The sequence below is a fragment of the Dermacentor silvarum genome, chromosome 9 (assembly GCF_013339745.2).
Source record: "Dermacentor silvarum isolate Dsil-2018 chromosome 9, BIME_Dsil_1.4, whole genome shotgun sequence".
Taxonomy (NCBI): Eukaryota; Metazoa; Arthropoda; class Arachnida; order Ixodida; family Ixodidae; genus Dermacentor; species Dermacentor silvarum.
The window spans coordinates 155178292-155193267 of NC_051162.1; the positions used below are offsets into that span (position 1 = coordinate 155178292).

The 14976-nt window shown below is 48.8% G+C and overlaps 1 protein-coding gene across 1 annotated transcript; it reads right to left on the bottom strand.

The window, feature by feature from the left end:
• Nucleotides 1–2622: 2622 nt before the first annotated feature.
• LOC119463998 (solute carrier family 22 member 7) lies at nucleotides 2623–4503 on the bottom strand. The gene has a single exon (XM_037724817.1). The coding sequence runs from the start codon at nucleotides 4501–4503 to the stop codon at nucleotides 2623–2625; it is 1881 nt and encodes a 626-aa protein (XP_037580745.1).
• Nucleotides 4504–14976: the final 10473 nt, after the last annotated feature.

A 14976-nucleotide genomic window follows, 5' to 3' on the forward strand; every position in this document is an offset into this window, starting at 1 on the left:
GGGGCCGCGGGGTGATCAAAGCTGGAACCAGGCCGGACCCTGGGTTGGGCTGCCTTGCCCAGAGCGTGCCGGAGGTGTCCGCATACAAGATTCGCTAGACTAGTCCGGGTTCCCGCTTTGGTGTCCTCGCTGCCCCTTTGGCCTCCTGGAGGCGCCGCCAAAGTATACCAAGTGCTCAAGTTCTCAGGTCCGTTGACCGCAATGCAGTGCGTATTCTTCATCATAGCACGGCTCTTTATTGCTGTGAAGCCATTTTGAAACGCATGTAAGAGCCTTGCCATTATGTGGCGCCAATGAAAACGTCAGTTCGCAGTCACGCCCGTGTATTAAATTATTACACCCTTTCTAGCTAGCCAAGGGTACCTTTGCGGCAACTATGACTTATATGGACTTTTGGAGATGTTTATTCCGTCAAATATGAGAGCAATGTAGGAATAATTTCTGTCAAGTGAGAGTTTCGGTGATCCGGCCGTAATTCAAAATTCATGGCGCTGGCTTCTTGAAGAAGTTGGTCAGAAAAAAAAAAGTCGCAGTTTCGCCCGAAAGGCGAAGGAACGATTGCAATAGCAAATTATCAGATAGCCATACGAAGTAAGGATAATACTTTGATCGGCCGTATCAACTTGTAAACATTCGCCTTCTAACTAAATTAACAAGCATGGTGTCAGCACGCACAGCCAAGGACCTTTTATTTTTTAAATCCAGCGGCCGTCACTGCAAACATGAACACATCACACTCGATGACTGCGGACACTCGCTGTCAAAACGCTGGCGTGAGGAAACGTGGCAGCAGCAGCAGCGAGCAGGGTCACCTTCGTGTTGCCTATCGCTTCAACCCAAACAGAGCGCCGAGAACATACAGCACGCACAAAGCTACGAGCAGCCGACGCACCTAGACTCTGCCCCCAACGCAGATCGCTCTAAATATACGGTCGAGCGACTGCGCGCTTGCACCACATACGCTGTTGCAGCCGAAGTAGAATGCCAGCCCCCTAGATCGGCTGACGCAAGCAATGGACGCGTCACCACGTGACCAAACATGGTGGCGCCCGCCGTCGTAGTCACTGACATCGTGCTGTCACAAGTCCAAGGAGAATGAGCGGCCCGCACGCCTTGCGTTGGCGGTCACGTGATCTGCTGCGGCTGCGCCTGCGTGGAGCAGACTGCGTGCACTTTAAGTATGTGCAGCTATCTATCTCTATTCCTCTCTCTGCTCGTTACCTCTGCCTTGAATTATCGAACGTGAGTCCATGGGTGGGCCGTTTAGAGCCGTATTATGAAGCGGCACTGCCTTGAATAAGCTGTGCGCAAAAAGAATCATTCTGTTGGGAGAAATGCATACCACGGTGTTCCTCGCACAGCTATTCCCAGTCCCCCTTCGAGCGCTGTTTGTTCTCGCCCACCGAACAGATAGGAACGCTGGCTGTAAGCGCACTCTCAAGCAGAAAATAAAAAGACAGGGTATTTCATTGAGCTTGGCGTGATGGCAAGGACGACTGTTAATCCAATGTTTTAGCTTGTAAACCGAGGCAGTGCTTAATCATTACTTGTATATATGTTGCAAATGCTGTAACTAAACGTGCGCAGCATTGGTATTGGTACCTCTCGATATTAAACATGTAGAGCTGTCTATACATATATCCATACTGCATGTGTGTAGTATATTATAATAAGTATGTACTAACTTTTTGCATTCCGTATACACCGCCCGATGAAAGGACCGGGTTATCATGTGACACTGCATTAAAAGCCGACCCCAAGAGCGGAGACATTGTGTGTATGCATTACGTTTCTGTGATTGCTGTTATATTGCGTTCCCTGTTTCATCTATACTGAATCTGCAGCTGAGGGTAAAAAAAAGTGGAAGAATAAAGGTGCTATTGTTTTATTTGTGTTTTATGCTATAGTCTAATAATGCAGTTTTTTGCGCGCGCTTTTAAAGAGAACTTGCAGCATGGATACTTTCGCGAATAAAACTGCAAATCTGGAGAATAACAGAAGTGAGTTGTCTGCAAATTCAGCTTCAGGTGTTCCATGTTTTCCTTGTCTGTGTGTACATCTTCCAGAATAACCAGACGAAGCGCGCACTCAATTAGTGTTTATATAAGCTATTATAGAACAATTAGCTGCAGTAATGTAGGCCGAATGTACTACAGCGCAAGAGATGCACGGCAACAAAATATTTCATAAATAATATGAGCGTAGCATCTTATGAATTTTTTGTTTCCTTTTCTCAGTCAGCAAAACGAAAAACAGAACAATACAAAAATGCTGCCGTTTCCTTCCCTGTGCTGCCCGTGTTCGAGAGGGCTCCTTAACAAAACTACAAAGGTTTATATTGCGGAGAAGAATACACGGCGTCTTTCAGAGCGGGGGCGCATTAGCTCTCAATACGAAACTTCATATGGCAGGCCATAAAACGAGTGAGATACGTATTAAACATACTGCTGCATGAAAAATACACAAAAGAGAATAACTGCTAGTTGTTGAAAACAGTTTCCGGGCGACGGTACCTTACTACCCTTGAGTTAAAACTGGTACGTGCATATTAGAGGCAGCTTGCAGGAAGAAGTCAAGAACACGACACCACAAAAGAAGTGCGTACAGTCTTCATGCTGCTTATTAGTTCTGTTTGCGGTCGGTGCGAAATTGACGGGATGTCTTAGGGCTGTTGTCGCTACCACTTTTTCGACTCTTCTTGGCGGAAGGCTTGGAGGTTTCCGAGCCTGCGGTCTTGGCCGTGCTTGCGGTCTTGGCCGTCTTGAGTGGCGCTTGCCGCTGCAGAGTCCGCTTCATGTGATCCATGGACATTCTAGAGGAGTCCGAAGGGCGCCTGGCCACGAATTTCGCATCCTCCACCACCGTCGTGCGCGGCAGGGCACGGATGACGAGCAGAGAGGCGAAGAGGAACAGTCCCGTCAGGGCAAAAACCACGTCTTCGTGTCCGGCCGGCTTCAGTAAGAAGGTCATTGACGCGCACATGGCCGCGGCACGTCCACAGGCGAACGCCCAGGAGACTGCGCCGCCCCGCACGGCCGATGGGAACAGCTCAAGGACGTACGTGAAACAGTGGACCAGAATCACAGTTGACGAGCCCTTAGACAGCACGAGCAAGATCGTAGTGATGGTGCCGAGTCCAGCGCTGGCGGCGATACTGAGCGCGCATTGGATGACGCCCATTAGCACGAAGCAGCTGCTAAGTACTGTAATAAGGGTGACGCCGGTCATCAGGAAGTGCATCGCCGTGTACGTCAACACCGTGACCACGACCGTGAGGCCGGAGAGCCTGAAACCCCTCCATTGCGCCGTCGAGAAAGCGTTGACGTAAAAGACCAATGATATAGAAAAGCAGACAGAGAACATTGTCAACGCTCGACGTCGGAGGGAGTGACAGTCGATCAAGTCGTCTTTGTCTGCGGCTTCCTGACCCTCGCGGTTCTTGATCTGTTCCCTGAGCTTCTCCATGAGACAGGCCGTGACCGCAATCGGGAAGTTGTTGGTATTGGCCCCCTGCATCATGACGGCTTCTGCCGCGTCCAGCCTTCCCTTTGCGACGAGCCAGCGGGGTGACTCTCGCGCTGTAGACAAAGCAGGGAGCAGGAGAGCCGTCGGAGCGAGGAAGATGACCTGCTTCAGACGCCAGTCGACGACCATGTGTTTGGCGATGACGATCCAAACCTCCGACAATGCAAAACCCATCATCGCCAGAAACAGGACCTGGTGTGGCCTGTGCGTGTGCGTCATTACCTCAAACGGTATCAGAAATGTAAAAACCGAGTATACGGCGACACTGGCAGCGGTAAGGAAGCGTGCCACAGCGTAATGCACGTAACTTGTCGCCATGAAGGTGCATGCCGTGCAGTTAACCACCGCCACAGCTGAGCCCAGGAGCATGGCTCTCCTGCCGACGTAGTCCGCGAAGGCTCCGGCCAGAATGAGGGAAACGACGGCACCGGCGTTTTGCAGGGTGACAAGGGCGGCCGGCAGCAAACGTCGGTGGCACACCATGTTCCAATAGCTCACCGCACTGGTCTCGGCCGTCCGAGCGTCGTAGTCCCACTCTTCACAGGGCGCGTCGCGTGTGTCGTTGGTGTCCTGGAGTTCAAGCTCGCCGAGGAAGCATCTGCTGTACCATCGGCCGGCCACGGCAGGTCCAGCGCCGCTCTTCCCGCGTTCTACGGAATTGCCGGGTTCAGCGGGTGGCTTGCAGCGTTCGTACACGCGACAGCGGCTGAAACGTCCATCAGCCTCGAGCGGTATGGCAAAATCCTTCCAATCGGCTGCAGAGATGTTGAAGCCGGCGAGCGGCTTGCACCAATGGTCGACATCACCGGCGACGACGGATACCAGGTTGTTTTGGCAATTAATCGAGAAGGCCCCCAGAAGAATCAGAAGGAGCATCTTCTTTTGGAAGAGTCCGTCACCGAAGCCTTCTTCGCAGTCAAACGACTCGCTTGTTCGGAGATCAACACCGACCAGTCGCTGTGGGAGCAAGAGGTCCATCGCCTGGTTGTGAGGTGCTGCACTACCGGTTTTGAAGGCTTCAACGAACAATATCAGAAGAGGAAATTCTAGACGAGAGCTATCTGCGCGCACCGGCTGGAAAGACGCCTTCTTCTCCTTCTTCTACTTCTCTGCGCGCTTCTGACTGTGTTCCTTTCGTAGGGCACTCGCCTCGTCTCGTCTCCCAAGCTTTGGCTCATACCCACTACGGGGGATTGGCCAAGAAGCAGGCCAATCCCCCGTTAGAAAAATACTATTAAGAATTGTGAGATAAAATAATTTTGACATAAAGAAGTTAAATAATAGGAATTATTCATATTTCTGGAAATTCAGCCAGGTACTCTTTTTGTATCTCTAAGGAAGTAGTAAAGTGCGAGAAAAACATCCCTGTGGCTGTGTCCCAGTGAAGTCACCCCAAAGAAGAGAGTGGTTGGAGAGGTTAGTAATAAGCCAAGTTTTCGAAATGAAATTTCTAAGAGCTTTCTTTTTTTTTTCTTAAAAATCGGCGGCACGAGAGGAGAAACCGCTTAATGGATTCGGATTCATTGCAAAAAGAACATAGAGGCGACACAGCGAGACTAGACCTGTGTAAGTAAAAATTTAGAGGCGGTATACAGCATCTCACTTTCGTAAAGGAAACTTCCAATTGCCTTAAGGACACCAATTATTATTCCACTGGAAACAAAGATGGTAGAATTCAGAAGAAGATGTTGAAATAGATTTTGCAGAATTTTGCGACATAGAAAATTTTCTGTACCTAGCCGCGGTGACATAAGCTGATGTCGGCAAAACAGATATAACAGGGCCATTAAGGGATGCTCGTGCGAGTGAATCAGCCATTTCATTCAAGTGCAAAACACGATGTCCCGGTACCCACAGCAAGTAGACTTGCCTTAAGTACGACAGAACCATTGTACAAAATGTTCACAGAATTCTTGAACTTGAAGAGCCTGTAGCGCTGTGCACACTCTTGGACTGCGTTAGCTTTTTTTTTGTCTTCCTGCTTATCGAACACAAATTGGTAATATGGCATTAAACGTTATACTTCGGCGTTCTCGCATAAAAATATAAAAGCCGCAGTTTCTCCCGAAAGGCGAAGAATCGATTGCGATAGCAAATTAGTAGACGGCTATGCGAAGTAAGGATAGTAGGTTTATTGGTAGTATAAACTTGGAAATATTCGCTTAGTAACTAAATTAACAAGCATAGTGCCAGCGCACTCAGGCAAACATGAACACATCACACGCGATGACCGCGGACACTCGCTGTCAAAACGCTGGCGCGAGGATGCGCGGCGGCAGCAGCGAGCGAAGAAGTGACCTTCTTGCTGTCTATCGTTTTAACGAAAGCTGAGCGACAAGAACACCGCACGCACAAAGGTATGACCCGCGTGCAGATCGCTTTCAAGATAAGGGGTGCGACGCACAAAGTACGCAGTTGGTGCCGGAGTAGAACGCCGCCCCCCCCCCCCCCCCCCCCCTTCTTTTCGCGCTGCCTCCCCGCTTCCCTCCCTGCGCGCGCGAGATTAGGCAGCGATCGTCGCTTCCCCACGCTCGCTGGCGAAATACGCAGTTGCTGTCGGAGAACAACGCCACCCCTCCCTACCTCCCATCTCTGTACGGCCTTTCACGGGGCGGAAGATGGCGCGTTTCGTGTCAGCTTCCCTCTCTTGCGCGCCAGCTAGAGCGGCGATCGTCGGCGCCCCTCGCACGTGATTTCACTTTCACGTACAGCACACGGTGCGTGGCGACGGTGTTATAGCCCTTGAACTTTATAAGGAACATCACGGCGACGGCAGCGGCAGATATTCCAAGGTCGATCCACATAGGTCGCGAAGCTTCGGGCGAAAAGCGGTTCAGAACCAATTGTCACCGACATCAGCAAGGGTGGTTATGGGTTGGGGTTATTGAAGCGCTACTATGTTTGGAGGGAATAAACACTGGGAAAGAAAACAGAGTTTTTTTAATTAAAGCGAGACGCAGTTATGATCATTCAAGGAAAATAAAATTCCTAATGTATTTTATATACGCATGGCGAGAAAAGAAGATACAACTCTATTTTACTTGATCATTATCAATAAATACCTTTTTTTCAGCGCCCACCGTGAGAGCGCCCATCGATAGCGGCGGTCGTTGACGCCGCTATCACTTGCAATGCAATGCAGCTCTTGGAGTGCGTGGAAAGGCGCGCTCGTAAAGTTCACCTGTTACAATACGCCCCCTTCACATCTCGTGTTGTTTTGCATGTCGACGCTTTGTCTGAATTAGGTGACGGGGGTAGTTTTATTGTTTCTTAACCTGTGCACTCAAAAGTAGTGAGTTGCGACCGTCAGATACTTGTTTACTTTAGTTGTTTTCTTGCGACAGCGCTGTATGACGGGCTTGGCGTCCGACGAAAGGACGAGCACTCTACGCAATCTACGCCCAAAGCGTTCGTCGGCCTCCAAAGAAAGTATGTTCTGTGCAGCAATGCGATTTAGACAACCGTACGGCTGACCTTTTCCTGCATCGCTTTCCGCGCTGAAAGCTCGGAACGCCCATCAAGTCGAGTGGCGGGGCATTTCAATATACAGCTCTAATGGCAGGCCTCCGAAAACAAATTTCGCGCCTATGAGAACAAAATGACGTCACTTCTGTTTTTAACGGTTATGACGTCAAATTATTTTTCTTCCGCCAGAAGTTTTCCCTCCTCACACAGATGGCGCTAAGCCCCATGAAACGCCGATTAACCGCCATGTTTTGAACGTATGGGCTTCTATGAAAGCTTCGCTACCAGGTGTACTTACCTTGGATATTGTCTCACCAGCTCCATCATGTTTTTATAAATGAGAAAACAATAATAATGATTGCACTTAGATGAAACAAAGCTTGTTACTTTTTTCAATATTTTGTGCACATAACATGATCCAAACGTGCGGAAACGCTACAAAATCCATCACGCCACTTTTCAGCGGCGCCCCGGCTTAAGCACACATTTTGAAAATGGCCTTTAATTTCGCGGCTAACCTGCGATATTTTGCAGTCACTTAAGCTGTCAAGACGAAATTAGTCTCCTTTTTGCCAACTCGGCAACTTTGACATATATTTATGAGGCTTTGTAGCTGCGCAAACACGCGACTCGCACCGCTGACATCGCGCCTAGTTTTGCCAGTAGTCTCACGACCACTTACTCGAACACTTGGACTACGAGGAACGGCGTATACAGTGTGGCTCCAAATCGATTTCGAACCCCCTGTTGTTCTTCAGTACGCACCTAAATCTAATGTCAGATTCGCGTGATCAATCTGGTCCTGCGAGTCTGACTGCCAGACATTCTGGATTCGAATCATATAAAGCACGCGCTACTAGAACGGCGGGGGACTTGCAGGGGCAGTGCGACTGAATCCCACCACTTGGCATGGCATCATGGCATGCGTTCCATGATGGGTGCCAATAGTGGGCCATAACTGCTACAACTACAGTGGCCTGATGTCACAACTGGTATATATTTCAGGTAAGAGGAATTTTAGTGCAGACTTCCATGCTGCGAGAGCTATTACACCATAAGTCATTCATCAAAGCCAGCGAGAAAGATCAAGTGCGCATCGTGGCCACGTGGCAAGTGACCTCGTGTTTATTGACATAAAACCTTAAAAGATATGGGAAAAAATTAAAGTTGCATCCATAGGTATCAATGTACATTTGCCGCACGCATGATGGACTAATCTGCCAGGTGGCGCAGGAAGGCGGTCCGACTGAGCCTGAAATATAAAAGACCGAAAACTTAGGTCGAGCAAAACCGCGGGCAAAAAAAAAGAAAAAAGCTATAGCCACAAACACTAGAGTATACTTAGAAATGGCATGACACTGTTCGAAATTAAGCTTGCCGTTAATACTTTGCGGGTGTGTTACCAGCGCAGAAAAGAGTCAAGGTTACGAGCTCAGCTATTTCGCGAGCTTTTGTGCTGTTGGCAGGTCGACAATATTTTCGATTGTAGGTAGGATAAATTGCGCAATGGCGCTGACGCGGCATTTTCAATAGCTTTACTGTAGTTTTAAGGTATTTAGTTCCCGACGTTGCACTGGCAGGCAACGACACTCCGTATAGTAGCTCATGGTTTTAAATCGACTGTGCCAGCCTGCAGGTGCCACCCGAGAGTTATGGCGTAGCGTTGTTGCATTCCTCACGCCATACGCGCACCGCAGCAGAGAATCGAACCAGGGACCTCTGTAGCTCAGCTGCTGAGCGCTACGGTCGTCTAGGAGCTGCGGTGGGTACTGAATAGCAGTGAAACGCTGCGCGGTGCGACGGGGATTGAGGAGCAGGCAACATGGGGTAAAGGAAAGTTGGCGCAGCTTCGACAACGCTACTCGCGAAGCAGTACTTGCACTTGCATATTAACTCCGTACGCTCTTTCTGCGAATAAAAGATACATTTGAACCGCGAGGATCACGTGTATGACAAAGCAGTCAGTGGAGCAGGTTGCCGTGGCCAGTTTGCAAAAAGTGAGGGACATAGGTAGCGAATGACGTAACGTGTTCGGCGTTAGGTGCTTGTGAAGAGGCAGTGGCACGTGGAAGCAAAAATAAATTCAAAGGATTTGTTTTTCTTCATTATGTTCCAGCCGCCGCGGGGGCACACAAAAAAATTAAATTATGGGGTTTTACGTGCCAAAACCACGATCTGATTATGAGGCGCGCCGTAGTAGGGGACTCCGGAAATGTCGACCACCTGGGGTTCTTTGACGTGCGCCTAAATCTAAGTACACGGGTGTTTTCGCATTTCGCCCCCATCGAAAGGCGGCCGCCGTGGCCCGGATTCGATCTCGCGACCTCGTGCTCAGCAGCCCAACACAATAGCCACTGAGCAACCACGGCGGGTGCCGCGGGGGCACAGTACGTGGTTACGGCTTTCTGCTGCTGAACACGGGACACAGGCGAAAAAAAGAAAAACAAGAGAAACGCTCGCATACCCATCTTTAAACGAACGCTAAAGGACCTCAGTTGGCTAGCATAACACAAGAGTACCTCCCACAACAGCGGTTTAAGATACTCCCGTGTTTTGGGGGTGTGACACTCCATCAATTCATTGCTATCATCCTGCATTGGCTCGGCGTGTGCCGTACACCATGTAGATTTCGAGAACAAACGCCGTAGTAAATTAAACCCTATAGGACGGATGCCATGTGCAAGGTCCTTTACATCAGTCGGAAACGGCCATGCGTGGCTACGTGAGCCCTGTAGACCGGATGCCGGAAACGTTCAATCGCGAGACTCACCGGGGACCGGTCCTTGTCATGCACGCGATCCGGATCCTTGACATTAGGACGGCGGTGCGGGCTGCGCAGTTTTGCGAGGGGCCGGCTTCGCTGGATCAAGTCCAGCGCTCGAGACCTCGTCCGACGCAGAAGGGTCGTCGAAGATGCCCGAGGAAACGTTCACGTCGGTGGCGTCGCCGAGAGTTTCATCAGATTCGACGGATGTTTTGGTCGTGCTAGCTGTACTCTGCGGGTATGACTCCACGGACGTTCCCGTAGATGGCAGTCCTGAAGAGATGTTGCGGTCAAAGCTGAACTCGGCGGACGTCGTCCCGTCACTACCGCTGACGTCCATCGGGGATTGTGGTTCCTGGCTCGTAGGTGGTTGCGTCCCCTGCGATTGGTCGGGGTTCGTCTCCGCTAGCGCAAGCGTAGTCTGGCTTAGGGTCGTTGCTTCCGGTGGCAGAAAGCAGTCGTCCGGAGTTTCAGACGGAAACGTCAGCTCGGAAAGTGTTCCTTGCGCTTCCGGTCCACCCTCTGTAGTCTCCATAGCAGCGGCACCCGTTCCCGACGAAGACGTGCCGAGACTACCAGGTGGCCTCCGTGGCTTGAGAAAACGGCCCTAGTGACAATGACTCTGCTAGTGCAGAGGTCCTACCGCTGACGCTCATTTCGTCATCGGCCGAATATTCTGTCATGCTTCCAGAAGAGAGCGTCGCCGAGGATAGACGAGGGTGCGTGCCGGCCAGCGCCCCAGTTGTTGCGCTTTTGCTCGCCGCCTTCTCCGAGGAAGAAGTCAGCTGGTGACTTTCGCTAGACAGCGTCAAAGCAGTTGTCTCCGTCGTCGGGGTACTGTAAGAAGACCCACCGCTACCGGTGGACGTACTTGTGGCACTCGCACGGCGTTGCGCTTCCTCACCTTCGAGGACATCGGAGGCAGCGTCCATGTCTTCCTCGCGCATGGGCTGTGCCGCTTCCTGCCGTTCCGGTCGCTTCGTGCTTGCCTCCTGCTTAGACGAAGCACCACGTAGTCTCTTCAGGCAGTCGTCGCAGGTTTCGCATATGCAAGAGCTGACACCGGAGTCCATGGCTTCCTGAAAGCTTTCGACGATTCTCGGCTAGAAGGGATGATCGCTGCCACCGGCTACCCACGCTGCGACGTTCATTGTATTGTATCCGCCTCAAGGCCCTTGCAATATGGGGGCAGACTGTGTGTGATGTTATCGCATTGAACAAGCAAACAGCGCACTGGTATCTGTTTGTGGCTCACCACATGCATAGCGCATGCGCTGAGGAGAGTAGTAAACTAAATCGGTGCTTAGCCAGATTAGCTGCCGCCACGCACTCTATTGAAGCGCATGAGTTTATCGCGTGTTCCTTTCGTAAATACAAGCCCGTAGTGAAATCAGACATTCTGATTTGAATGTTCCGAATCTCCGCACGGTCTTATCAGTCACGTAAAATGCGTGGGCAGTGACGACATTTGATTGCGGCAGCGTAATGGCGTGCGCGCTGCACATGCTTTGCCGCACAGAAAATGAACTGTAACTTCTCATCTGCAAAGGGCCCCCAACCCAGGAGGATACGGGAAAACCAACAGCACAAAACATCGTTAATGACAATTATATTTTCTTACATTTCAGAGAAACTGTTTTACTGAGGGCAAAAGAGCGTCAAACGCTGCCCAACAGCAAGTAGGCGCCCTCTGTCAACAATAATTGGTGAGACGGCTCATGCGCTAGTATTGCTCCGATATCTTTCAGCGTCGTCACATTGCTTGCTTGCTTTGGCGCCAAGACCCTGCAATGTTATTTGCATCATTAGATCGGTGTACTCAACCTGAATTCTGGCGTCAGAAAAAAAAAGCCGGCGATGGAGGAAAGGAGAACTGACTACATGTCATACTAAGTATTTTTGCAACTGAGTTCTTGTTTATATATTTCTCACGAGAATGCTACATAATTATTCACCTGTAACATTTGAGTGTAATGGCTGTACTTGTTCGTTAGTAATTGACACTGGCTTATGACTGATATTTTGCTTTCCTCCCCGTCCTCATTTTTGCGGTGGTTTTGTATAATTGCTGTAAATTCGTTCTTATATAATTTGGGAGTTCTAACAATCATAATTTCTTAATTAACCCTTACTCAATAGCCTTCTAGGTCTATAAGACATTTTCAAGTACATACACACACACACACACACACACACACACACACACACACACATACACATACACAAAAATTTTGATTACGATGACTAATTACTGCTCTACGAAAGCAAATGACCAATTGCTAAGAAGTAATAGATTATTTTAGCGTTACTTTCCTCCCTACCATTGCACAAATACAGTAAACAGAACGAGCTGGCCTGGCTCTTTCAATGCGTCCTCTGCAGTCCTTCACACGTTGTTTATCTTCACGGAGTATTATTTTTTCAAATTTTTATTCGGTAATCTTCCCCCGTATTGTTGTGAACACATCTGCAGCGACGCTGAACACTCGCTCAATGTGCACGCTGGAAAGAAGGGCTGTGTAGTAACTTATGAACGCCTTTCCAAAACGATTGTGCTTACTCTATACCACGATGCTCGGGTATGAGTTCTCCATGAAGCGCAGTGCTTCGCGACAAGGCCAGGGGAAAACTGGAAAATCGCACTAGGTTATTCCCCGGCATCAATGTCCGAAGTGGCCATCGCTTTCGGGTCATTTCAATTTGTCGGGTACATCTTGTGGACCTCCTTTCGGCGTCCTTCACTCGTTAGCCATTTAGACTTATTAAACGACTAATTGTAACAGACGTCAGCAATCGTTCGCGTTCCTTGAAAATACGTCCAAATCTGCAATGTAATTTGATATAATGGCGCATATTATTCAGCCTTAGGAATAGTGCTCGTCGGTTACAATCACAAGAATAGGCGTATGGGAGTTACGTTATATAAAACAGATAAAAACATACGAGTTTATCTGACAAGAAAGTTGTCGCAGTTTCACCTGAAAGGCGAAGCATCAATTGCGATAGCAAATTTGTAGAGAGCTATACGGAGTAATGATATTAGTTTTGTCAGCTGTACAAACTTGGGCATGCAGCAGCACCGGCAACACGCAGAACTGTTGTCGACGCCGTCGGCGTTTTGCCCGCGTTCGCTCAAAATGCGTGCGGCGTTGGTGACTGTTGCCGGAGCCTTGATATATATAAGTGGTTCTTGAGGGAAAGGGAAAGGTTGGCGCTATCTTCTGCAGCCCTTGAGGGGGTCGCCGATGATAAGTGGTTCTTGAGGGAAAGGGAAAGGTTGACGCTATCTTCTGCAGCCCTTGAGGGAGCACGGCTCAGCGCCAAAATCATCATATATCGGCGACGATTTCATCTCCATTGACGTCATACGGAACCTCACGGCGACGGCGACGGCGACGGCGACGACGACGGCGACGCCGACGGCAGAAATCTGCTTTTGAGTGTCCATATAACTGCTATCGCAATAAAAACTTCTGTCGATATCAGAGAAGTCACAGACTGCACTAAGCAAATATTAATCCAGCAGCAGCTTTTATTATTTATGAAAGCTGCCTATAAGCACTTCCAGAAGGGAGGGAGAGAAATTTATCACATGCGAAACGCTTAAAGGTCGGATCTACAAGAAAAGTATGCGAATCTGCAAGCCTGCGAAGTTCAGGGGATCCAAGCGTAGCTCCAGGCCGCTGATTGTGGGAGGAAGGTAACTCATTTGCACGTTTTCATCCCTTTGTACTCTGTAGTTCCCACCAGTTTTAAGTTATCAAAGCTGCGTCGCGTGTCAGAGCTTGTGTCAAAATTTTTGAGGAGACCACATTGAAAGCTTTAGATACAGACAGTAAAGGTGTGCTTAAATATAAGTCAGACTGTATCACACTTGCCCAGAGTGGTCGAGCGGCCGGCTGCGGTCTGTGCAAGTGCGCGTACAGCAGCTACCTCGCGCTAACTGCTAGGTTCCACGTATGTTTCTCTTGTAGCCCATGGACCTGGCGAGCGGCACGATCATACGTGGTCTCATTGAGCTGTAAGCATGCGCTTTTCGTTTGGAAAAGATGGCGGCCAACTCAGCTGAAGTGTGATTCTGTGTCTAAATGTATTTAGCATTTGCGTGCATGGATTATGTGCGTCTGTTTCCATCACGTACTGATAGTGATACAGTGATGTAAGCGTTTTTTTTAGGGGTGTGCGAATATTTATGAGACCGAATCGAATACGAATCGAATAGTGCCAGAAGTGAAACGAACCTATTCGACTGTCGAATAGTTTTCGAATAATGAACATCCGTTATCGCAATTGATATAAAACGATGTTCGCATGTAGTATTCTTAAAGTTAGCAAGTTTCTGTCATTACATAGCACGTTATGAAACATTGTTTATTAAAATCACAAAAGGTGTATTAGGCGCAAATAAGCAGTACCGTTGCATGCACAGGGCTTCTTCAGAGAGTGCAAATTATCGATGTATATATAGCCTATAATGTATGGCTACCTAATCGAAGCAGCCTGGGGGATGGAAGGAATTTATAAATATTCACCTAGTGGACATATTCATTTCGTGTGTTGCTGAAGCTTTGATTGGCTGGGCTGGGTTATGCGTCAGAAGGAGACAGACACATCAGCCAATCAGCTCTTCAGTCGCAGGCCAAACGGACATTTCCACTAGGTGGACACTTACAGGATACCTTCCTGCTCTACTACGCAAGTCCTCGTGTTTCATGTTTATAGTATGCCCGAGGGAGGGAAATTTTACCGTACTTTACTGTAATTATATGTTTAATTGGGCGTAGTTGACGTTTTGAAATATTAGAAAAGTATTCGTAAAATATTCACACTTACGGATAGCGACTATTCGATTCGAAGATCGAATCGAATAGGACACCATTCGATTCGTTAGTCGAAAATTTCAAATATTCGCACACCCCTATTTTTTCAGCGAGCACTTTCAATAAATTTTAAAGGTTGCCTGTGGCAGATAGCACAATTATAGTTTATGAGCTGGTCTATTCGAAGAGGCGGACATTACTTGCCCAAAAAATTGAAATGCATGATCGACTAATTAACAAAAGTTTCCTCGTGAAGTTTTTAACTAATTACCTTATGGTCTTTATGGCAATTTACACATTCTAGCCGTGGAGTTCGCAAGGTGGATCCACTTGGAACGAGAGAAATAGAAGAGAGGAAAGACAGGGAGGTTAACCAGACGCACGTCCGGTTTGCTACCCTGC

What these genes read in the sequence shown, in the direction of transcription:
- LOC119463998 (XM_037724817.1), bottom strand. Translation starts at nt 4,503, where the DNA reads ATGGACCTCTTGCTCCCACAGCGACTGGTCGGTGTTGATCTCCGAACA.